The sequence below is a fragment of the Rhinichthys klamathensis genome, unplaced genomic scaffold, assembly GCF_029890125.1.
Source record: "Rhinichthys klamathensis goyatoka isolate OS25496 unplaced genomic scaffold, OSU_Roscu_1.1 h1tg000201l_1, whole genome shotgun sequence".
NCBI classification, from domain to species: domain Eukaryota; kingdom Metazoa; phylum Chordata; class Actinopteri; order Cypriniformes; family Leuciscidae; genus Rhinichthys; species Rhinichthys klamathensis.
The window spans coordinates 1,033,665-1,057,744 of NW_026606727.1; the positions used below are offsets into that span (position 1 = coordinate 1,033,665).

General features: G+C 40.6%; 1 protein-coding gene across 15 annotated transcripts in view; it reads left to right on the forward strand.

Moving 5' to 3' along the window:
• map2 (microtubule-associated protein 2) overlaps positions 1-24,080 on the forward strand; it is a 125,860-nt gene that overhangs the window by 61,117 nt on the left and 40,663 nt on the right. For 14 of the 15 annotated variants that reach the window (XM_056263204.1, XM_056263207.1, XM_056263206.1 and 11 more), the window contains exon 4: positions 15,504-15,750. In XM_056263204.1, coding sequence (XP_056119179.1) covers positions 15,537-15,750 — 214 coding nt within the window. In that variant the 5' untranslated portion in view covers positions 15,504-15,536. The remainder of the gene's footprint in view (positions 1-15,503; positions 15,751-24,080) is intronic. The other variant, XM_056263209.1, reaches the window with a different exon arrangement.

Here is a 24,080-nt window from a genome sequence, read left to right on the forward strand (position 1 = left end):
CAGTAGAAGAAAGAAATTCATACAGGTTTGAAACAACTTGAGGGTGAGTAAATGATGAAAGAATTTTCATTTTAAAGTGAACTATTCCTTTAAGGCAAGTTAGTCCACTCGACAGCCATTTTGGCAACAGCCCCAGGCAGTTATTTCTTATGCAGTATAAATATATATTCTATGTAAGCAATATATAAAATGATAATAGAGAACTCCTTCCCTTTTAGGGATTGTGGTTCAATTTTACATTTTTGCGTGCTTGTGATTTCAGACACACTAATTCTTTTCTTACTTAATATACGTATATAGCAGTTGGACCCTGTCCAAAATGCCGCCCTCAGCCCTTGTATTTCAATTCCAAATTTTGGTGACATGATGCCACATAGGTGATAGTAGTCCGTGGTGATGTTTGCTCCAGTGTGGCCCCAAAGGGGGTGTTTATGAGGACCCTTCTGAATAATACAGTGGCAAATGGGATATCCTACAGCCTTTTGGATCTCACAAACACGTTTTAGGGAAGGTCACAAGTCCATTTCAGATGGGCTATAGACAGTGCCCTAGTCTCAGAGTCAGGGTGCATTTTATCAGTCCAGTGGGAAACAGTGAGTCATGTTTACAAGTTCCCATGCTGATACAGTCTTATATCTGATTTCATATGTGATTGATAGATTTACATGTTGGCCAGACAGCTTTATCCTGTCCAGTCTGATGTCTAATTCACACTGCGCTAAGAAAACGATATTTTTTGTTTGTTGGGTCAGTGTGAAGCAGCCTTTAAAGGAATATTATGGGTTTAGTACAAGATAAATTGACAGTGCTTACCTCTTTTTCTTAAAAAAAGAGCAACATTCTGGGTTACACTAAAGCACTTACAATGGAAGTGAATTGGTACAATTCGTAAATGTTAATGTTTCAGTGTTATTTTTCTATTATTTATATACTATTATAGTATTTATCAATATTTTGAGCTTTTTTTTGGTTTGTTTTAGTAATTTTGTTACTTGCTTTTATATACAGTATATATTTGAAATATTTCTATTTAGCTTTAAATTATTTTTTATTATTTTTAAGTTTTTCATCTAATATTCAAATATTTTCTTTTATGTCAACTTTATTTCAATTAACAAAGATAAATTGTAATAGTTTTAGTTAACAATAACAGTATAGCCACAAGATGTAAAGAATATGTAATTGACTTTTTTCCTATAAGTCATCCTATAAGTTCCTTGAAGTAATATCCAGTTGCTTCATTGCCATGACCACATAACCTTTAAACTTTCAAACAACTGTAGAAATGACAATAACAACTTTACAGCTCAAGTATTACACACATTTCAACCGAAGCAGTGCTTGTATAAAAATTACAAGCTTCACATTTCTGTATTTAAATACAGAGCAATTATACCCCATTTACTTACAATTTTTTGCAGAAATCAACATTGTATCAAGAAGGCTGTTGATTGTATTGAACCTGAAATACTCCTTGAAGTGAGCTTCTGCAGTGTAGAGTAGACTATGATTATCAAATGTCTGGCTATTCAAAACTGCCTAAGATCCACATCCAAGAACCGTGTAGCCCTGAATTGTAATACAGTGATATAATAGTTACAGTTGCAGATAGAGGTGGAGGGAATGTTTCCAGTACACAGGAGCTGTGAGTGGGTTGAGCGGGAGGCAAAGAGCCCTTCAAGCTGCTGATGAGCATGACGCACACCCGCAAAATACCAAAACAAAAGACAGTTAATAAGCAGTGCTTTGCTTTTCTCTCTGCTTGTTTTCATATGAAGCTGCAGCAGAAGGGCTTTTCATTAGCCTTCCTCTCTTTGCTATTGAATGCACATCGGGCCCTCTGAGAGCCGTAAAAACTCGAAGGCTCTTCCAATCTAATGAATGTTTACATGTTCATGTTGCTGGGTAGGAAGTGGCTTGGCGGGTCGATGTTCCCATGTGCGGACGCCCACACAGAGACGTGTGAAAGAGACGAGATTCCTGTCATTTTTTTTTTTTTACTGGAACACGTGCAGCTGTTGGTTGTATAGATGTTTGCACATACGTGTCTGAGTGTTTACGTGTTAATAAACGTGCATGCTCATTTACAAAATGCATGTGACCAATCTTGGCCAATAATAAAAGTCAACCGTGAGTCACACATTAAAGGATATTCGAGCGATTGTATTGCACTGTGTGAATAAAATTTTAAACTATTTGGCATCTATACACAAGACAATTTAATAAGAAAAAGGTGCTTTTTCTTTTTATGCTCCTTGGGCTTGGAATGAGTTGCAAAATGTACTTAAGTTAGATGCACTTCCAACTCTGACCACTTTTAAACGTCACTTGCATACTGCTTTGAAGGAGACTTGTAATTGTCTTTCTTGATTCGATTGTATCTGCTTTGTTCAGAAACATGTTAAATGTGGAATTGTTATACTGTGATTCTGTGTGAAACTTAATGTGCTGCCGTCTTGACCAGGTCTCTCTGGAAGAAGAGATAGTGATATCTCAATGTGATTCTCCTGGATAAATAAAGGAAATAATAATAAAAACTCTTTCTCCATTTTTGCTAGCGTAGAACCCTCACCGCCGCACTAGCATCCATATTAAGCCTGTAGGAGAGCAGTGAATGGTGTCACGACCACACTTATGCAAGCTTGTTTTTAACAGGTTTCACAGCAGATGTGTAATCTAGCCTGAAGGCTTTAATTGCATGTGTAAGATGCTCCAGCAGTATCATTTGTATCGCAGATTCCAATAGTCCCACTGTGAATTTTTAAACTGCCCGAGCTCCCGCAGAAAACAATAATAATTTTAAAATTAGAGGAAAGCTAGAGGGAAAACAAAATAATGAGACTCGGATAGACACTTGTCATTCTCTTGTGATGAGTCATATGCAAGTTAACGAGATGAGTGATGTTACTGTTGCTTGTCAAAAAATCCCAAAGGAATGTGCAGAATTTCTAATGGAATTATATAAAGCCGGAAATATATATACTGTATATATATACCGTATAATATAATATTAAGAATCCCCTAAACATCTTCTAAGAATCTGAAAATTCTGGACAAATATAATCTATGATCCCTGCACACTTTTACAACTTTTTGAGTGAAACGTGGAAGCTAAAAGTTTATTTGAGAACTTTTTGATCTTGATGCGTCTCAGTGGTCTTTTTGAACTTGACTATTTGCTATTATTTATGCAACCTACAGTATTATCATTAACCAGCATTAAATTAGTGTGTTACTTATTGGCTAGATTTTTAGAAAGGGTTACAACAGTACTATAAAACGATGCCAAAAATCCCACCTGCACAGCCTAGATGATGCCAGCTAACATGAAAAGATGTTTAAGAGGTGGAGTTTGTATTAAATAATCAAAAAAATTCTTTAGAATAACACGCACAATGAATTGTGTGCTGAATGAATTAGACCAAAAAAACTTTGATTGATTATGCTGATTGGGATTGTTCATTCTGGATTCTGATTATAGTTGATTTTATTTATTTATTTATTTATTTTTAGTTTAGCTTCAGTTAACACTACCATTTAAAAGTTTGGGATCAGTAAAGTTTTTTTTTTAATTATTAATGTTTTTCAGCAAGGATGCATTAAATTGATCAAAAGTGACTGTATAGATACAGTATTTATAATGTTACAAAAGTTTTCTATTTAAAATAAATGCTGTTCTTTTGAACTTTCTATTTATCAAATAATCCTGAGAGAAAACATATAATGGTTACCACAAAAAATATTAAGCAGCACAACTACTTTCAAAATTGATAATAATGAGAAATGTTTCTTGAGCCCTAAAGCAGCGTATTAGAATGACTTCTGGTGGATCATGTGACACTGAAGACTGGAGTAATGATGCTGAAAATTCAGCTTTGCCATCACAGAAATAAATAACATTTTAAAATATATTCAAATAGAAAACAGCTATTTTAAATTGAAATAATATTTCACAATAATATAAGTTTTACTGTAAAAAATCCACCCCCAATTTTTTTTATGGTACTGCATTTCTTGTAACATTTAATTTTTTTTTTTTACTTTTATTTATTTATTTATTTGTTTGTTTGTTTAATTAGGGCAACATATAGTAAGATATAGTAAGTCTAAATGAGAAAAGATACAGACCATATGCCTGAAGCTTTCACAAACCCTGGTCCTAAAAGACTTACAAACCCTCTCCACATAGTGTACGAACATGAGAAATGTTTGACAGGATACTGAATGCCCAGCTTGGTAGCTTGAATTTCTCACAGATACAGAGACAGTCTTAAATGAATAATTCAAGAGGAAATGGTACTTCAGCTCTGTTTCAATAGAAGATGGGGCGGCAGTGGCTCAGTGGTTCATGTGGGCTGTCTACAAACCGGAAGGTTGGTGGTTCAATCCTCGGTTCCACCTGACCAAGTGTCGAAGTGTCCATGAGCAAGACACCTAACCCCAGCTGCTCCCGAGGAGCTGGATGGCGCCTTGCATGGCTGCCGTCGCCCGTCGGTGTATGAATGAGTGAGTGAATGGGTGAATGTGAGGCAAATTGTAAAGCGCTTTGGTGGCCATTGGGTCTGTGAAAGCGCTATATAAATGCAGTCCATTTACCATTTACCAAGATGATGCCCACTTCTCTTTGGCTGACAGGCTGACTCTTTATCTAAATCAAAGCCACAGGTTTATGCTAACCTAATAAAAAAGGCCCATAAAACATCTGTGTCCTCGTTTTGCAGCACTGTACAGTAACACCCAAAGACAGTTCTCAGTCCACATCTATAACATAGTCCAGTTGCAGTTCTGTCTTCCTTCTGGCATGTGTGTATGCGTGAGCCGAGAGCTCTGCAATGCAGCTGCAGTGGAGTGAGCCAGGTCTCCGTACGGAGAGAGGAAGAGTGGGGGAAGGAATGAAGGATAGTACCTATTTTAACCTGCAGTTAACAACAACTGCCAGCATACTCTTCTGTATATTAATTTCATAAGAAGTGTATAGAAGTTCTCCAGTGCTTGTCTTGGCAAGCTGAGTGTTTTTTAAACATGTGAGCTGGAATTTGGCAAAAACTCATGCATAATTAGCGATGCATGTAATCTGACTGACAGTTTGACTTTTTGAATTGGTGATATGCACTTTCCAGAAAAAAGTGTGACACTTAAGGTATAACAGTACTGCACTGGAACACAACCCTCCAATGGTACCTTTTTGTGCCTTATCTACTACTAAATGGTGCATACTTGTACCTTAAAGGGTCACTTCCCTCAAAAATGAAAGTTTTATAATCATTTATTTACTATCATGTCGTTCAGAACCTGTATGACTTTGTTTCCTCTGCGAAACCTTTTTTCTTTCTTCCTAAGAACCTTTCAGTGAACAGTTATTAAAAGAATGCGAAGAACATTTGAATAATCTGAAGAAACTTTTTGTATTATAAAGTACCTTTTGTGCAATGAAAAGGTTCCGTGGATGTTATAGGTTCTTCGGGGAACCATATATAAAACCTTTATTTTTAAGAGTGTAGGAATTGGTGAATGTATTACATGCATTTCCATATGGATATTTATCTCCATTTGAATTCTACTGAGTTTTTGCTGATGTATTTGTTGTGTGCTTGAAGTGCTTTGAAATGATGTACAAAAGGGTTTAAACAAGGGTTTAAGTGAGGATTTCTACTGTCATGTGGGTTTGGAATTAATGTTCATCCAGACGCAATTTCCTTTTTCGTTTATTCAAATACTGTTTACTGTCAGTACGTGCCACATTCCAAGGATTAATCCCAGCCGCTGTGGTGTGCCTATTCAAATTTTGGATCTATCGTGAGTTATTTTGAACTTTCAGAATAGAAAAGTTGAAGTCTTTGAATGTCAATGCAAATGTTCTTCTTCTTCTGGGGCAATTTAATGCCATACCCAGTGGGGAGTTCTGACAGCATGATCAAAATCCCAACCAAAACAGTTTGGGGCTTTGACTTCACAGCTTCACAGACACCCCTAAAGGTTGCAGGGTTTGGATAGGGTGCACATATCACACTATCTGCTAAGGGACGTGCGAGTGCCAGGGGCTTCGATGTCTGCCAACTGGCTCTAGTTTACCCAGGGAGAATTTGAGATTTTTTGTTTCCTGCTTCCCTTTCTGGGAAAAAAGAAGGTCAGAGCTGTCACTTCCATCTGGGTTGAAAGAAATGGCTCGTCTAACTGCCATCCTCTCTCAGCCAATTAGAGCGTGCTCCTAAGCGCCACACTTCGTCCACCAATCGCAGCTGGGACTGCATGGCGGGCATGGGGTTTAGTTTTGGCATAGCACCAGCTACAGGCAGATTATCATCTACAAGTTTGTCTTCTCTTTATTTACTCTGACCACTACATCAGCGGGTGATTCTGTATGAATCATCTAGGTCCAAATGCATTACATTTATTCACTTTTTTTTTTGTGTGTCTTTTTGCTCAATTTCTGAAATTTGCCCAAGAGTCAAATTTGATCCCAGATTCTTGTCAGTTTATTTAATTTGCACAAAATTGCTAAAAAGCAGTTGTTGACTGGTCTAGGTTCACACTGAAAAGCAAAAAGTGCTTTTAAAGAAAGTGGATGTGAAAACTATAGTGCATGTTTTTGGATATCCTGTCAGGTTTTTGTAGCATTTGGTTTGGGGGTCATCTGAGGACAGGGTAACAGCTTGCCCTGTTCTTGACTTAATCTCTATGCTGGGGACCAGGAGGCAGGTTGGCTTCCTGTGGTGCTGATTTCCCAGAATGCACCACAGAGCCCACACTGAGGGATGTGTGATGATCAACCCAGTTTCTGCAGGAGTTTTCTTTCATGCATTAGCCCGGCAGGCCAAGAACGAGGAGTGTTCTCTGGCCCTTTATGCACTCTGTCCTCTCATGGATGTCTATTTCATCAGCATCCGCCCGTGTGCAGGAAGAGCCCCTGCAGTGCCACAGCAGCTGAGAGTAAATAGGAATAAGCAGAAAGTCATAAACAGATGCTTATGATGTTCTTTTCTCAATCCCAGCTCAGATTTGACGGATAACAGATTTGTGGAGAATAAACAAATGAGACATATGGCTTTATTTTGATCTGAATTGTGAAATCAGATAAGATGTATGAGTTTAGTGATGTTAAAATGAGCTTACGTTCAATTAAAGGTGCACTATGTAATATTGACAGCTAGCGGCTGAAAATGGTACTGCAGTCCAAATTCAAAATATTGGACTCAGCGCTTACACGGGTTGCCAGATTGAGGACACGCAACAGCCTTACACTGTACGTTGATGAGTTGATTTATCCGTGTTTTATAGAGCTTTTTAGATGGATGCAGAGGCTTTTTTGGTCCAGTAGAATCTACAATCTCTGACCCAGTTAGTTTGCTGCCTTCCATGGTTGCCAGTTAGCTGTGTTTTCCGTCAACTGGCAACTGGCAGTGTCAAAATACTATTGGGTAAGTTGGCAGTAGGTGGGTTCAGACCAAAAACAAAAACAGAAATTCCAACATGAAATGCACAATTCAAGGAGAATAACTGGTTGTAGCATGATTTCCATTACACGAGAGTAGATGTTAAAACTTAATGCTGATTTGTACTCGGCTTTCGCCAAGATAAGCAACACTAAGATGTAGCTTTACAGTAAACTATGCTTCACCCATTTACGCTTCTTTCCATATGGTGGTGTGACTCCCCTTCTGTCCGGCATTAACGACTGCAGTGTACTTGGCGCGTCAGCACACAAGACGGCTGCAACTACAGTGTGGTCTCCCTAGTGGACCAGCACGACAACCGTCTGGATTGAGCCAAGTAGGGGACATCTCTAGGGTCTTCAAGTGGGCACCTTCCGTCCTCAGTGTTTTGTCGACTAGCCCACGACACCTCAAGAGGGCTCGACAGTGACTCTGGCGTCCCAGAGTCACCCCCCTCCGTCCCCCACTCAACTCAGCCCAGCTTACTGACCTCTACATCCCTCCTGCTGCTGAGACCTAACCACAATCTCACAATCTCTTCGTAACCCAACCATACGCGCCAACCCGTTTGACTAAGGCTGTCGAGCCCCACTGGTGTGTTAATATGCAGTTTCAGTGGCAACGGTTCCGTATGGCATACCACCTACCGCAAAAACACAATATCTGCCCAACCACCCGTCATTCAAGCAATATACACAGGAACGTAATGACTGTAAATACTATACAACCTATACAAATAAACCAACAGACTCTTCAAGTTTTCAAGAATTCTACGAAACCGTAGCGTGGCGGCCTGTACACAGCCAGCTAGAATCTTTCCGTCTCAACCCCAGCCAGTTGCTGCTCCTTTCTGCTGCTTCAGATAAGTTCTTTACTGTGCGACGGAACTCTTGGCCACTGAATCCGACGTCTCTGAGGAACCGGGTTGTAGAGTGTGCCACAAAACCTCGACAACCCACTTCCACTGGATAAACCTGGACTCTCCATTCTCGCTGTTCTGCTTCAGTGGCCAGATGAGCATACCGCAGTTTCTTCCTCTCATATGCCTCATCTACCGCATCCTCCCATGGCACTGTTAACTCTATCAACAATGCGTGCTGATCCATACCACAAAACAATATCTGGTCGTAGGTTAGTGGTGGCAATCTCAGGTGGAAAAATAAGCCGTTGATCAAGATCAGCCAGCATCTTCCAGTCCCCAGCAGCTTCCAGTTGTCCTGGGGGAGAATTGGTGTTAACACCTTTTTTTGGTGGTTGCTCGCCTGGGCGGAGGAATATTGTCTACTGCGTGTAATGTTTTGCTAGAACAGGTGGCAACTTATTGGTCATACTACGCTTGCCTTCCAATGCTAAAGCCAAAAATCGCAATACTTGGTCATGGCACCAAGTAAACCGACCTTGGCTAAGAGCATTGTTTTTCTGTGAAACAAGTATGTGAACTTAGCATGCTTCCTAAATAATCTGCAAACATATTATGGTATTTTTATGCTTTAGTGCAGTCAAAAAATTACACATTTGCCAATAAAGTCAGACTAAAGCATAATACATTTTGCTTCTAAATCTGAAATCAGGCTAACAACAAAATTATTTGAGGTCGGTCCTGCCAATTATGCAGGTTAACCCAGAAGTTAGCATCATCCTGGTTCCATCGATAAAAACCCAATAGGATTTTTCCATTGACTTTTGGATTATTGCAGAAAATAAGATGTGTGCATGTTTTGTTCATCATTATAATCTTTACAAATTAACAACTTTTATGGATTTTGAAGCCTAAATTCAATCGGCAGAATTCAAAAGCTATAAGCAATAAAAAAACTAAAAACATACCAGAAAGTTTGAGTTATAAAAGTTTCCAAGAATGTGATTATAAAGAAAATGAGGCTGTAAAATCGTAAAGACTTGTGGAAAGATGAGTTTATCTGTTCGGCGTGTGAAAACCCACCAGCTGCCTTTTCCAAGACAAGTAAAACCTTTTTAAAAAATCACATAAAATGCAAAAAATTGTGTTTTTTTGCTTGTGTTAACCACTAACCTTATTACAGGCATTTAACCAAAAGCCAATTCAAAAACCCATTGACTCTTAGGACGATGGAATTGGAAGTGCTTATAATCCTAACTTGTTTCCAGGTTTTGGCGTACAAAAATATGTCAACCCTGTAGCACTCTATGAGCAATATGACAATGCTTTTAGCAAAAAGACGAAGACGATTGGCTCTTGAACTTAAAGGCGGGACATCCTTTCTTACAGCTCAGTTTCTCTGCATTTTTCTTCTGATTTAGTGTGTTTCCTACTCTAGCTTTTCTAATAAACCTGGCATTGTATAGGCTACTGGGAATATTGTTGGCTCTGAGATGAATTGCTTTTGGAAGTCGTTTTGGATAAAAAGCATATGCTAAATGCATAAATGTTTTGCTGCATTGAACGATTTCACCCTTTAATTTTTTTAAAGTGACCCATTTGCTCCTCTTTACACAGTTTTTGGCTTTTTGTTTGGGGAGAAGTACTCTAGCATCTTTCACTGGTAGGTCAGGTTTTTGGGCTGGCCTCAAGTCTGATACTTCCATATGCCCTGTAGATCAAGATCATCAGAAGCCTGGCGCTCAGACCTGGTACTATACCACACCTGCTGTCGCTGCAGTCTATTCCCTCATGCTTAATTAGTGTTATTATCATTTCTGTCCACCAGAGTGTGCTGTTTTTCAGATAAATGTTTCACTCTGATGCTGATACTGTAATATGATTAGTTTATGTCTTGTTACAGTGAGACTGACTGCAAAATTGTGTATTTGTAAGTGCGCAAAGTAAGTCTTCCTAAAGGCTTGATGCTGGTCCAAATGTGACCTTGATCATGTACAGACTGTGAAGTGAGAGAGAAAGCGAGACGGTGACATTGAGTCAACATGATTTTATGGGGAGTTCTTTCTCTAAATCTGAACATTGCCAAATAAAAAGAGAGTCCTCGTCAGTCCCCAATAAATAACTAGTCTCTGAGCCAGAACTCTTCAGCTGTGGTGAATGTCCTTGTCTTTCTCTGCCACTCTGGAGAGACTTTCACAGATACAGTGATTTGCAGCGACAAAGTGGCCAATGTCATTGTCAGTGAGAGTTGGTGATCTGAGATGACATGACCAACATGCGGTTGAGAAAAGTTCAAACTATATGTAAATGACCAGTGATGTAATGCGGTAGCTACCAATGAAAGTGAAGACAAAGGAAGGCACACGTTAATAATACTGACACAAAACCATCCATCCATCCATCCATCCATAAACTGCAGATTTATTCATCTTGGTTAATGTTTATTTCTATACATACTAATGTATTTTTAACATTTTGTATAAATGACCTAATGCATTTACTAATGCTAATTAAATGAGCTTTATTGCAAATATTATATATTTATTTTTCTTAGTGAAGCTGGCCTGTGCCAAAGTCATCTCCTCAAAGCACGTTGTGGTTGGTTGCCAGGGTGTTGCTGTGTGGTTGCTAAGGTGTTCTGTGTGGTTGCTAATTTGCTTACTGTCTCAAGTCAAAAGAGTCCACCCTGCTGTCCTCTATTATTTTGGCCAGCACCATACTTGACAGTTTGACCTAGAGGCGCACTTACATTTACATTTATTCATTTAGCAGACACTTTTATCCAAAGCGACTTACAAATGAGAACAATAGAAGCAGTTAAACTAACAGTAGGACAACAATATGCAAGTGCTATGACCCTATGCTATGATTTTTTTTTTTTTTTTTTTTTATATAATAGAAGAGAAAGTGTTAGTGTTACTGGATCAAGTGCTGCCGAAAAAGATGTGTCTTCAGCTGTTTCTTGAAGTGGCTACTGACTCCGCAGCTCTGGTTGAGTTGGGCAGATCATTCCACCAGCAGGGAACAGACATGGTAAAGGTCCGAGAAAGAGATTTTGTGCCTCTTTGAGACGGTACAGTACCACAAGACGACATTCGCTTGCAGAGCGCAAGTTTCTGGATGGCACATAAGTCTGAAGTAATGAGTTTAAAAGGGAGCAGTGCCAGTGGTTGTTCTGTAAGCAAATGTCAGTGACTTGAATTTAATGCGAGCGGGAATTGGCAACCAGTGCAATTTTGTGAGGAGAGGAGTGACGTGTGCTCGCTTCGGCTCATTAAAGACCACTCTGGCTGCAGCATTCTGGATCAGTTGCAGAGGTTTGACAGAGCAAGCTGAAAGCCCAGCCAGGAGAGCATCACAATAGTCCAGTCTAGAACAAGTGCTTGAGCAAGGAGTTGTGTAGCATGCTCTGTTAAGGAATATCCTGATCCTCCTAATGTTGTGCAAGGCAAATCTACATGACCGGGCAGTTCTAACAATGTGGTCTGTGAAGTTCAATTGATCATCAATTACAACCCCCAAGATTCCCGGCTAACCTTGATGGAGTTATGGATGATGAGCCTAGCTGAATGGAGAAGTTGTGATGAAGTGTTGGGTTGGCCGCACGTGTGTTTTTAAGAATTCAGGAGTCTCTCTCCATAGTTTTCTGTAACTTTTTTCAAACTTTGTGAAACAGTTTTCATCTCCACATATTTGAAACTCTTTTGGTGTAGAGTACCAGTGGGAGTGCTGCATTAGATTGCATTTTTTTTAAGTCTAAGTTTAATGCTTTCCCATGATTCCCCAGTTAATCAAGATCTCAGCGGGGTTCCGTCATGGATGCGGCACCACTGATATTCAACAAGCTATCAGACCGTAATCTGTGTATTTGGCCTTCAGCAGCCGAGGCTTGCGGTTCGCTGATTAGAAATTCAGCATACATGACATTGATGATATGGCTGAGTGACTTTTTGAGACTGCCCTTGGCCATTGCAGTTGGTTTTACAAGTTAAAGTAAGCTTAATATCTTGAGATTTAATGTCACAAGACTGCAAAGGTGAATGTGATTTTGCCTGGATCAACATTCCAATCAACCAATCAGTTTGAGGGACAAGTTTACAGTTTATGTCAAGTTTAGGCTTACAGCCAGGGTTAGGTGCTTCTACATCAGTGTTATTCTCTTATCATTTCCTTCTGATTTTAAGGATACGTTATGGATAGGGTTAGATTTAGGGGTGGGGAGGGACATTTTTTAACAGGAATGTTGTTCTGTCATGACAACTCTCAGTGAGATTGGCATGGTAATGGAAATGGCAATGTTAATGTATGTGGTCTTGGAGGAATTTATCTGCTAATCTTCTTATCTGCTAATCTGCAGATCTATACAGGTGGACCTGGGGAAGGTGGAGGGTTTCTAAAGCACACTGCAATACTACCGGTATTTGAATGTTGAGCCGCAGCTCATTGGCCTCTGATGCAATAACAACCAATCAGCTGCACTATGTAGATGACGATGCGATTGCTACCAAATTGAGTTAAGGACCTATCAGCCTGCGCCATCTAGAGTTTCATGCCAGAACTTGGTATTTCCAGGGTCAACAAAATAGTTTAATCCAGGAACATGTCTGTCTTGCCAAAATCATGCTGACCAATCTGCAACATTACTGTACAACCAGAACATTTGTGTGTTTTAAAGGTGCTTTAATGTTTTTTTGTGTGTGTGTGTATTGAATACAACACATAAGCTCTCCCATTCTAATCAACTATCTCTGAAATAAGGTGCTGTGATATAAGTAATATCTCGGTGACAGCCTGTAAATAGTCAAAAAGAACAAGGTGGAAGTTCAGAAAACAGCTAAATTCACTGCACCTTTAATAGATACAGAGCACACACAAACTAGATTCATTTAGTTTAAAATAGATTTATTTTATTTTATTCATTTTTTTTTTTTTTTTTTTTTATATATTTTTTTTATTTATATATATATATTTTTATTTTTTATTTATTTTTTATTAGACATATTTTTGTCATTGCATTTAACTTGGGTCCATACGTGTATGTACTGTATGTCTTTGTTTTTTGTTTTTTTGCTCATTTAGTGGTCCAACAGGCGAATATTGCAATCGTCTGATTTCTTATATACAGCACTCCCCTCTTCTTCAAACCACATCGTTTAAAGGATAATTCATGTTTAAAGCACAAGGTCGAAATGCAATACTTATGGTTTGGCGATTTGTCTAAAGTGTTGCTTGCCTTAGCAACATCACTAAATTAACGTAATACCTCATAGATTACACAGCCGTTTCCTTCCACCAGGAATCACAGGAGTTTGCTGAGGAATTACTTTTGAGCAATCAGGAAAAAAGTTTTCCTATAATCAACCAGTTGCAATAATCCTAAAAGCCTTGAGAAAGACCCTCAGTAACACAGAAAGAGGGATTGAGATTGAAAGGAAGTGAGAGGAAAGGAGGGCATCCTCCCTCAAGGAGTTACTGTCAGTGAGAGAGAAGGAATGAGTCATGGCTGATCAAAGCCTCCAATAGCAGCGCAAGACAGACTCTTCTCGTGCTGCTCAACAACCCCACAGAACAATTAAGATATCATGAACATCTCTGGTGGCCCAAAGTCATCCGAAAATCCACTTCAGGGCAGAACCGAGAAAGACAGGGAGTGGGGGAGAGAGAGGGCAGAGTTCGGACGCAAGCAGACACTACAAATTAAGATTTACAAGCTACCGCTGCACTCTTAAACTTTAGCTTTAATTGCTGGCACACTGCGCGGCCTCTCTCGCCTTCTCTTTCTCGTTCTTTCTTTCTTATTTATGGAGGCTAAATGCCCTTGTTTTGACATACATTGCATCTTCATTGCCCATGTAACGTACATAGCCGACAGTAGACGGTGACATTTGCTATAACCCACCCAATTCAGTGGAAACACATGTTCTGTCAAGTGTATCATCAAAAAACAGGCTGCTCTTCCGTCCTTTACTCTCATTTTTCATATATGTTGTGACAGATGAGATGTGAAGAAAGTGCACTTCACACTGACCTGCTGCTGTCCTTTTTCAAAGAAGCTGCTGTCAGAGTGTGGTTTTCAATGTAGCACAAATGAAATCTGGCATCTACCAATGTTGTCTGGTCCTGTTTGCCGCTTAACAATCGCCAACGTAGAAAGAAAGACACTGACGTGTAACATTTAACAACCAGTTTTCATTTGCCGTTCAGGGACAGGTTATTCAGAAATGGATTAAACATAAAAATATACCTGCATGGAAAAATAAGTCTGTAATAGTATGTTTTTTTTATAATCTCATAATTTGACTAATTATTTGACGTTTATTTTTGATTATATTTAACAATATTAATTTATTGTGTTTTATTTAACAAATATGCTATAATATTTATATAACTGGTGTTAATAATTTCATATACCATTAAAAAGTTTGGGATCAGTACGATTTTGTAAAAGTTTTTAAAAGAACACTCTTATGCTCACCAAGACAGGATTTATTTGATAAAAAATGCAGCAAAAATGGTAATATTGTGAAATATTATTACAATTTAAAATAACAGTTTTCTGTTTTAATATATTTTAAAATGTAATTTATTTCTGTGATGGTAAAGCTGAATTTACAGCATCATTACTCAAGTCTTCAGTGTCACATGATCCTTCATAAAACATTATGCTGATTTGCTGCTTAAGAAACATTTCTTATTATTATCAATGTTGAAAACAGTTGTTCTGCTTAATATGTTTGTGAAAACTGTACTATCTATATTTTTTCAAGATTATTCTATGAATAGAACGTTTAAAAGTAATCAAAACATTTTGTTACATAAAAGTCTTTACTGCTCTTTAACGTCAATTTAACGCATCCTTGCTGAAGAAAAGTATTAATTTCTTAAAAAAACGTACTATGTAAAATATGTTAAATAATAAAATCTCTGATTTGAACAGGCAATATGATGAGGTCATGTGACAGCAATATACTATAACATTGTTTTATTCACAATGCATTGTTATATATACAAGCATGTACAGTATTATGCAGTATTTAGTTAATAGTAAGCTCATATTTCCGAAGATAATGGTCATTGACACTTTCTGTAGGCTGCATAAGTATATGGCGAATGTTGATTGCATGACTTTAAATATCGATTGGTATTCTGCCCCAGAGGTGTTCAGTCAATGTCTCAACATCAAGCTGAGAATTTATTTTCTGATCTTTCAGGAGTAAGGAGTGAACCCCTCCCCTCTGATTCAGATGGCAGACGGTCGGCAGCCCGAGGACAGCGGCCCCCAGTGGTCATCTCCGGGAGCCCAGGGCTCATCCTCCCCAGGTGGGCATGGAGAGAACGGCTTCTCTTCCTCCTACAGGGCTTGCCAGTCTGGTGGTGGCCATGCTGGTTCTGCCGCTTCGTACGCCAAAGAGAACGGCTTCAACGGAGACCTGACCTCTGGACACGCTGTGACTGCTGGTGAGAGCCAGATAATGCAATAATCATAGATGCCATTTCACATGAGATCCTTTCCAAGTTTTACATTGTCATATGGTAGAGGTCAAGTAGTCTTGGCTAGCCAGACTTGTGAATTGTGGCAAAGCATCTGGTCTTCATTGCAGTTTTCTGGCCAAGAACTGCCCACTTAGACAGGAAGAGGCTGTAAGACTGTATGTGTGTAAATATACAGTATACACTACTGTGCAAAAGTCTTTAGCATGTTAGTATTTTCACCCCCAAGAATGGTTTTAAGCCAGTAATATTTATCTATTGCTGAAGTGTGTCAGTATGAAATATCAGTTTACATTTCCAAACAATTAAATTTTGCCATTAAATGTAATAATCCAGTGAGATTTATATGCGCAAGGAGTCTGACAACAGCCGGTGCTCCACACGGAGATCTGATCTCACTATCATCGAGTCCATCAGTTATTACATGAAGAAACAGAACAAACTGAGACAGACTAAATCCAGAATAACTGTGGCAACGTTTCCAAGACTCTTGAAGAAACCTTCCTGCATTTATATTTTATTTATATAAAAATATATACACACACAATGATTTTTCATGTGACACTGAAGAGCCAGCAGTTTAAATTTTTTGTGTGCAGTATGCATGGATCAGATGTGGTGTGCCATCGAGGCTGAAACCAGAGGACCAGAGGTCAAAAGGGCAAAAGTAAAAACAAAATTGCGTCCCATTATTATAATGATTTTTGCATGAGTGAGGGCGGAATATGGTCGCAAAGTTCCTATTGCTGGAGGCTCAAAATGACTGAAATGTTATAATAGATAGTAGTTCAGCAGCCAAACTACATATTACCCACAGACGCTTTATCTTAATATTTCATAAAAAATAACACAAGCTCTCTCTGCGTTACATCCAGCATGACAGCTATAAATCCAAGTGAAAGGAATAACATAATTAACATAGAGTCAGAGTGAACAATTATGTCTGGGTTTTCCCATTTCAATGACAGACTAGGGTTAATAACAGTCTGTGTTGCCATTTTTAAAGTCATGGTGTGTCGTACATTTGCGCTTGTATCTCCAAAGCAGTTTAATCTTGTTTTTGGAGACCAGAGAGAGACGTCTCTGGCATGAGGAAGGAGGCTAGGCCAGAGCTTTTCTGTCTGGGTATTTATGAGGCCTCAGGGGTGTATGAGGAGTAAAATGAGGTGGTGCGTTTCTCATGTCAGCACAAAAAAAAAAAAAAAAAATGTTAAAGGAAAGATTGCAGGGATGCTGAACAAAGGTCTGGCAGAGTAAATTGCAAGGGAGCAGCTGCCATGGCAACCCTCTGATAGTGAAAGCTGCTGCTGTGAACCCTGCTCGGGGGGAGGGAGTGGTGCTGTTAATTACCCCGGTAATGATGGATCATAACTGCCTATTACATGCACACAAACAATACCAGCACTCCTGTATTTTGTAAGGCACAAGAACACGCACCATTACATGCATTTAATGGAAAATCTCACAAAAAGTGTCTTATTTAAAGGTTCTCTAAGCGATCCTGGGTGACGTCACTTCTTGTTGACGTTCGAACTATTGTCAAACAAAACGGAGGCTAGCTAGACCCTCCCTCCTCCTCATCCGCACACTAACCCCCCAAACCACACCCCCAAACCCTTCTTGTCGGTCATTGGCTGGAACAGTTTTTTTTTTTTTTGGGGAGCGGGTCGCTGCAGTTTGTTTTTGGTGCTGTTTGTGAAGCATGGGCTGTCTACAGAGATCGCGTTTCTTTACAGTGTGTTCAGGGGACAGGCAGCCAGCGGATAGTGAGGAGATGTTTGCTGTATGTGACAAAAAATGTTTTGGCCTAAAAAACACATGACATCGCTTAGAGCACCTTTAATCCCAAAATTGTAAAAAACGTACTCTACCATTAAAATTTTGGGGTCAATAAAACTTTTTTAAAAGAAATGAATACTTTTAATTAGCGAGCACACATTACATGGATAAAAAGTAACAGTAAAGACATTCATAATGCTACAAAAGAGTTTTAAATGAATTCTGTTCTTTTGAACTTTCTATTCATCAAGCAACAGTATAACAGCAACCTTTGAAAACCTTATATAGGTTAGTTATACTTTTGAATGGTAGTGTATAGAATTTTGCATGAAAAGTATTCTTATTTTTGAACTATTACGATTTATTTACAATGTGACATTTGCATTACAATTAAACATTTTATTCCAAATTTCACATTACTGAAATGTGATAAATCTGATTTGTGTTTCTTAAATGTTAAAAAATATCATTTTAATTGTATTACAGATCTGAAAAAACATCCTGCCACCCTCTTTATTCAGCATAAATTAATTGTCATTATGCATACTATTGCACTTTACAATTTAAAGATTTTTATTTTCATATTACAGTAGGTTACTGTTACGGGTGTGGTGCTGGTTGAAGGAGAGGCAGCAGTCAGCAGATCAAATTCAATAATCTTTACTCAATAAAACTTAACACAGGAAACATTTACCACACCAAATACAAACGAGAACCGACAAGGAGTGAGGGAGAACACAGGGTTTACATACACAGAGAACGGATCATGGGAACAAGACACAGCTGGGGCAAATTAACTAGAAACAGGTGAAGGAACTGAACACAAACGAGGAGCGGGAAAACTGAGATACAGGACTGAACCAAAACACAATGCAGGGGGAAACACAGGACACACATGTAACATAACGCCCCCTCCAAAAAGGCGCGTCCTCGCGCCGTATAACTTCAATAGGGGTGGGGGGGCGGGCGCCCTGGAGGCTGACGAGGGCGTGGCCTACCCTGAGCAGGAAGCCTCCAGGGCGGAGCAGGCTGGTCAGGGGGCCATGGCGGAGTAGGAGACCACCCCTCGGGCGGTCCTGGCGGAGAATCCCCTTCGGGCGGCCATGGCGGAGAATCCCCTTCGGGTGGCCATGGCGGAGACGCACCTTCGGGCGGCCATGGCGGAGACGCACCTTCTGGCGGAGACGCACCTTCGGGCGGCCATGGCGGAGACGCACCTTCGGGCGGCCATGGCGGAGACGCACCTTCGGGCGGCCATGGCGGAGACGCACCTTCGGGCGGCCTATATCCCCCCCCCAAAACTTTCTTGGGGGGAATCACAGGCTCTGGGACAGGCTCTGGGACGTGGACAGTCTCTGGGTGGGCAGAAGGGACATGGAAAGTCTCTGGCTGGGCTAGCGGTGAAGGCCCGGCTATGCTGGATGGAACCAGCGGTGAAGGCTCAGAAGGGCTGGACGGGACCAGCGGAGAAGGCTCTGAAGGGCTGGACGGGACCAGCGGAGAAGGCTCTGAAGGGCTGGACGGGACCAGCGGAGAAGGCTCTGAAGGGCTGGACGGGACCAGCGGAGAAGGCTCTGAAGGGCTGGACGGGACCAGCGGAGAAGGCTCTGAAGGGCTGGACGGGACCAGCGGAGAAGGCTCTGGCTCGGCCGGCGTGACGCGAAGCTCAGGCTCAGCAGGCGTGCAGGGAAGCTCAGGCTCGGCAGGCGTGCAGGGAAGCTCAGGCTCGGCAGGCGTGCAGGGAAGCTCAGGCTCGGCAGGCGTGCAGGGAAGCTCAGGCTCGGCAGGCGTGCAGGGAAGCTCAGGCTCGGCAGGCGTGCAGGGAAGCTCAGGCTCGGCAGGCGTGCAGGGAAGCTCAGGCTCGGCAGGCGTGCAGGGAAGCTCAGGCTCGGCAGGCGTGCAGGGAAGCTCAGGCTCGGCAGGCGTGCAGGGAAGCTCAGGCTCGGCAGGCGTGCAGGGAAGCTCAGGCTCGGCAGGCGTGCAGGGAAGCTCAGGCTCGGCAGGCGTGCAGGGAAGCTCAGGCTCGGCAGGGCTGCAGGGAAGCTCAGGCTCGGCAGGGCTGCAGTGGGGCGCTGGCGGGCAGGCGACGTGAAGCTGCTGTGCAGGCTTGGCTGGGCTGGACGGAACCAGCGGTGAGGGCTTGGCTGGGCTGGACAGAACCAGTGGTGCAGGCTTGGCTGGGCTGGACAGAACCAGTGGTGCAGGCTTGGCTGGGCTAAACAGAACCAGCGGTGCAGGCTTGGCTGGGCTGGACGGAACCAGCGGTGAAGGCTTGGCTGGGCTGGACAGAACCAGTGGTGCAGGCTGGGCTGGACTGAACCAGTGATGAAGGGTCGGCTGGGCTGGACGGGACCAGCGGCGGAAGCTCTGGTTCGGGATCTGTGCTGGACGGGACCAGCGGTGAAGACTCGGCCATCTTGGGTGAAGTAAGGGACACGGAGTTCTTGGAGAGGTATGCAGAGGGTTCCGGATCGAGGTGAACTGGGGCGCCTACATACTTCCGGATAGGAACTGAACGATGATTTTGACTATCTTCTGCATAGTCAACGAGGAAATCAGAACCATGTAATTCAAGGACATAATTAATAAAGTCCGGGACGGACTTATAACAATTATCCACGGAGATGAAATGGAATAAATTATCATCATCCAGTCCCATCCGGAAGCAGGCATTAATAGTGGAATTACCCCAGTTCACTAGATGGGAAACATCCAGGAACTTCTCAACATACCTCTCCAACGAACGGCCATTCTGCTGAATGTTGAAGAGTTTGTCTTCAGCCAAGTCCATCTCTGTTTTGGGTCGGTTCTTCTGTTACGGGTGTGGTGCTGGTTGAAGGAGAGGCAGCAGATCAAATTCAATAATCTTTACTCAATAAAACTTAACACAGGAATCCAGGAAACATTTACCACACCAAATACAAACGAGAACCGACAAGGAGTGAGGGAGAACACAGGGTTTACATACACAGAGAACGGATCATGGGAACAAGACACAGCTGGGGCAAATTAACTAGAAACAGGTGAAGGAACTGAACACAAACGAGGAGCGGGAAAACTGAGATACAGGACTGAACCAAAACACAATGCAGGGGGAAACACAGGACACACATGTAACAGTTACTTGAAGGAAGGCGATACCCGTGTGCTTAATTGTCATGATATTAAAGCAGTTTTTATCTTAAACACTTTGTTTATATAAAATATAGTTTCTTGTATTTTCTTTTGACTTTAGGGTGAAATGTTTCTTGAGGATTGACATTTAATCACATTGCTGCCAGAGAGAAGCAACTGAGATATTGAAGAGATCTTCTTCGTGATATGGATTGCACTGATGTTAGAATTCATACTGGGTGGGAGGGGTTGAGCAGAGGCATTCTGGGAGTCCAGTCAGGGCTAGAACAGACACATCAGCAGAAACGTTGATATGGAAATGTGTAGATGAATAGTTAGATGGACAGATGAAGAGACAGATGCATAACAGGTCGTTCTAAGTGTGTTCCTTCTGCACTCACTGAGAGAAATGCTCTGACATCTGCACACATCTCAATCACATATATGACAGCTCACCAAAAACTGCACTTCATTTTCTTTTTATTAATCATTATGTATTTATTATGTGTATACACTCTACATTGGTATTTTTAGGTTTTCATTACTATTATCCACCCTCTCCCTGACCCATAGCAATAAATAATCTATTCTTTGTCCTTATAACCAAGTTTCTGGTGATCAAATAGACGTCATTAAAATGTGCAGTCACATTTTTTTATGTATTTGTTTGTGTGATGTCACAAATTTGCAGATCGAGTCATTTTTGTTCTAAAAGTTACAGTTTGTTTTCATAGTACATCAGGCTCTTTCATCGTAAAAGATCAAGTAAAGCTTGATATTTTAAGAATATTGTTAGGAATCCATTTATTTTGTATTCCCTTTTTCCAAATACTGCTCTTTTCATGTGAAGTTTACTAGATGTTGCCGCTGATAGTTAAGTGTACAGTAGGCAATGTGTCAAATGTTATTCTTAGCAGTTTTATGTGTTTATGAAATCCCCTTGCTTTCCAGTAATCTCTGTCCTCTGTATAAATCATCACAGTTCCCTTGTCACCTCCATAAATACTTAAAACAGCATAAAGCTGTGCAGAAAGCATCACCGCACCAACCCCTGACAGTGAGTGATGGATATGGACTTCCCATCTCTAATGCTAACAATCCTTCAGCCAGGGTGTGCGAGTTAACATCCCTCATGCGTTTCTCATTAACAAACCTGCCGTTATAAATCACGGTGAGCTGAGAGAACAACTTGTTTCTTTTGCTTGTGTCTGTGTGTTTAATTAATGATCCAGGTTGTGAATTCATATTTCAGTTTGCTATCGACAAGAGCAGAACTGCTTGCTTCTAAAGAGAGGGTCTAATGATGTTTCTCTGTGGAGAGAAAGACCTTCCCTGAAAATAGTTTCTCTGCCTCTGTGACTGTGAGGGTGAGATTTTTTAGCCAAGGGCCATTGGCAAGGCCAACACGTACAAGAGCCCTTCAGACACACAAGAGGCGCTAGACCGAGATACTGACAGCGCGACATATGACATTGCTTTGCATAAAGAACGGGACACTTGAGAAGCAGAGAGAGAGAGAGAGAGAGAGAGAGAGAGGCAGCTGCTGGCTTGAATTATAGGGGCTGTACTGAAAAGTGTGCTGTCCTGGTATAGTGCGCAGGATGGGCGGAACAACATAAAGACCGCTCTATTTAAGCCTACTTGTTGGCATATGTTTCCTTCAGTACTCATCATTCATTCATTCATTCATTGAAGATATGAAACTTTGGCGCATAACTTGTCTAGCATTATTTGTAGTGTAGACTTGAACTATACATTGAATCTTGAATTAGTTCATTCATTATGACTTCATTAATAATTTTATCATACATTTTTCTTTTATTTGTGTATCCACCTTATTCCTGACGACCTTACTGCGTTTTGAATTATGGGTGGCACTTCCGGTTTGGGGAACTTCCATTCAAAAAGGCTAAAACGAATCATTTCAAATCATAAGGTTGCCCTACAAATAAAGCTGATCCGTCAGTTTGACTGGATAAGCTGGCAATTTTCCTTCATGATTTATTTTCAAACATCATGAGAATAACGTTATACTTGGTATTTTAACGTGACATGTTATAACAAGAATATCTATGGCAAGAGCTCTTTTCAGTCGCTGCTTTCTTTTCCTCATGATGATTTTTATTTTTTCCTTTGCAATCCGCTGTAATAGTATGAAAAAGGACAACATATACGGCACATTTGTGGTCTGTTCTCCCGAATTTAATTTACGATATTCCATTAATAATTCACTGGAATGCGCGAAGAATCTCTCGTTATTCTCCTCAAATCCTCACGTCTCTTTCCAGGTTTGTTTTCACAGGTAAATGCAATTTACAATCAGTCAAAATGACGGAAATCACTTTGATATAGTGTCCCGTAATGCTGAAGTTAATGAACATTTTTGATTAAGGCTTGTTATACAATACAGATATTTGCCTACTACAGTGATATTTAACCAAAGACTCGCGCTTTTGGGGCTATTTTTGGTCTGTTGAAAGTACCTTGCTGATTCTTTTAAACTTTTACATTTTTATTTTAATGTTTGATGGTTAAAGGGTGAGTCGATTAATGTCATCTCATTGTGACACTTTTTTAACGTATTGCGTTCATAGAGCGAGCCTTTCACTGATTGTACAGCTTAACGGAAGTTACACCCATAATTCGCGCAAAGCGTCATGGGGCGTAGGAATAAGGTGGATAAATTTAATTTAATTTCAATTCAATTCAGCTAATTTCTATTCTATTCTATTCTATTCTATTCTATTCTATTCTATTCTATTCTATTCTATTCTATTAACTCACCTGAATCGATAACATTAAGATTTAATTTGTTAACCATTAACAAACAATACTTTTACTGCATTAAGCAATTAATTAATATGAATTCAAGTTAATCTCTACATATGCTAAAACATATTTATAATTTCAAGTTGAACAAACATGATTCAACAATAAACAGTAGTATATTCATGCAAATGAATATTAACTTATATTAATAAATGCTAAACATTTTTTTGTTCATTGTTAGTTCATAATACCTGATGGATTAACTAATTAAACCTTATTGTAAAGTGTCATGTTGGGATATTTTACAATCCACCAGTTTGAGATCCACTGATGTCGTGAGTCAGTAATATCGCACAGATGCAGAGAGTCAGTAATATGTCTGTGTCACTCACACACCGAGGGTGGCAAAACCCACAGCCGAGGCATGCTGGGAGACGTTCAGATTGGGCCCAGGCTGTGTGTTGCTGTGGCAACGGCTCTGCTCTTTGGCGGGGGAGTCCTGGCATGGAGTACCAGCCATCCCCCTCCTTCTCCCGGCTTGCTTTTGGCAGCAGGCACGACTAAGAGTGCACAGGGAAGCATTTGCCTCCAGACAGCCAGATAACCACCACTGCACTTTTTGGTAAGAGAGCTTT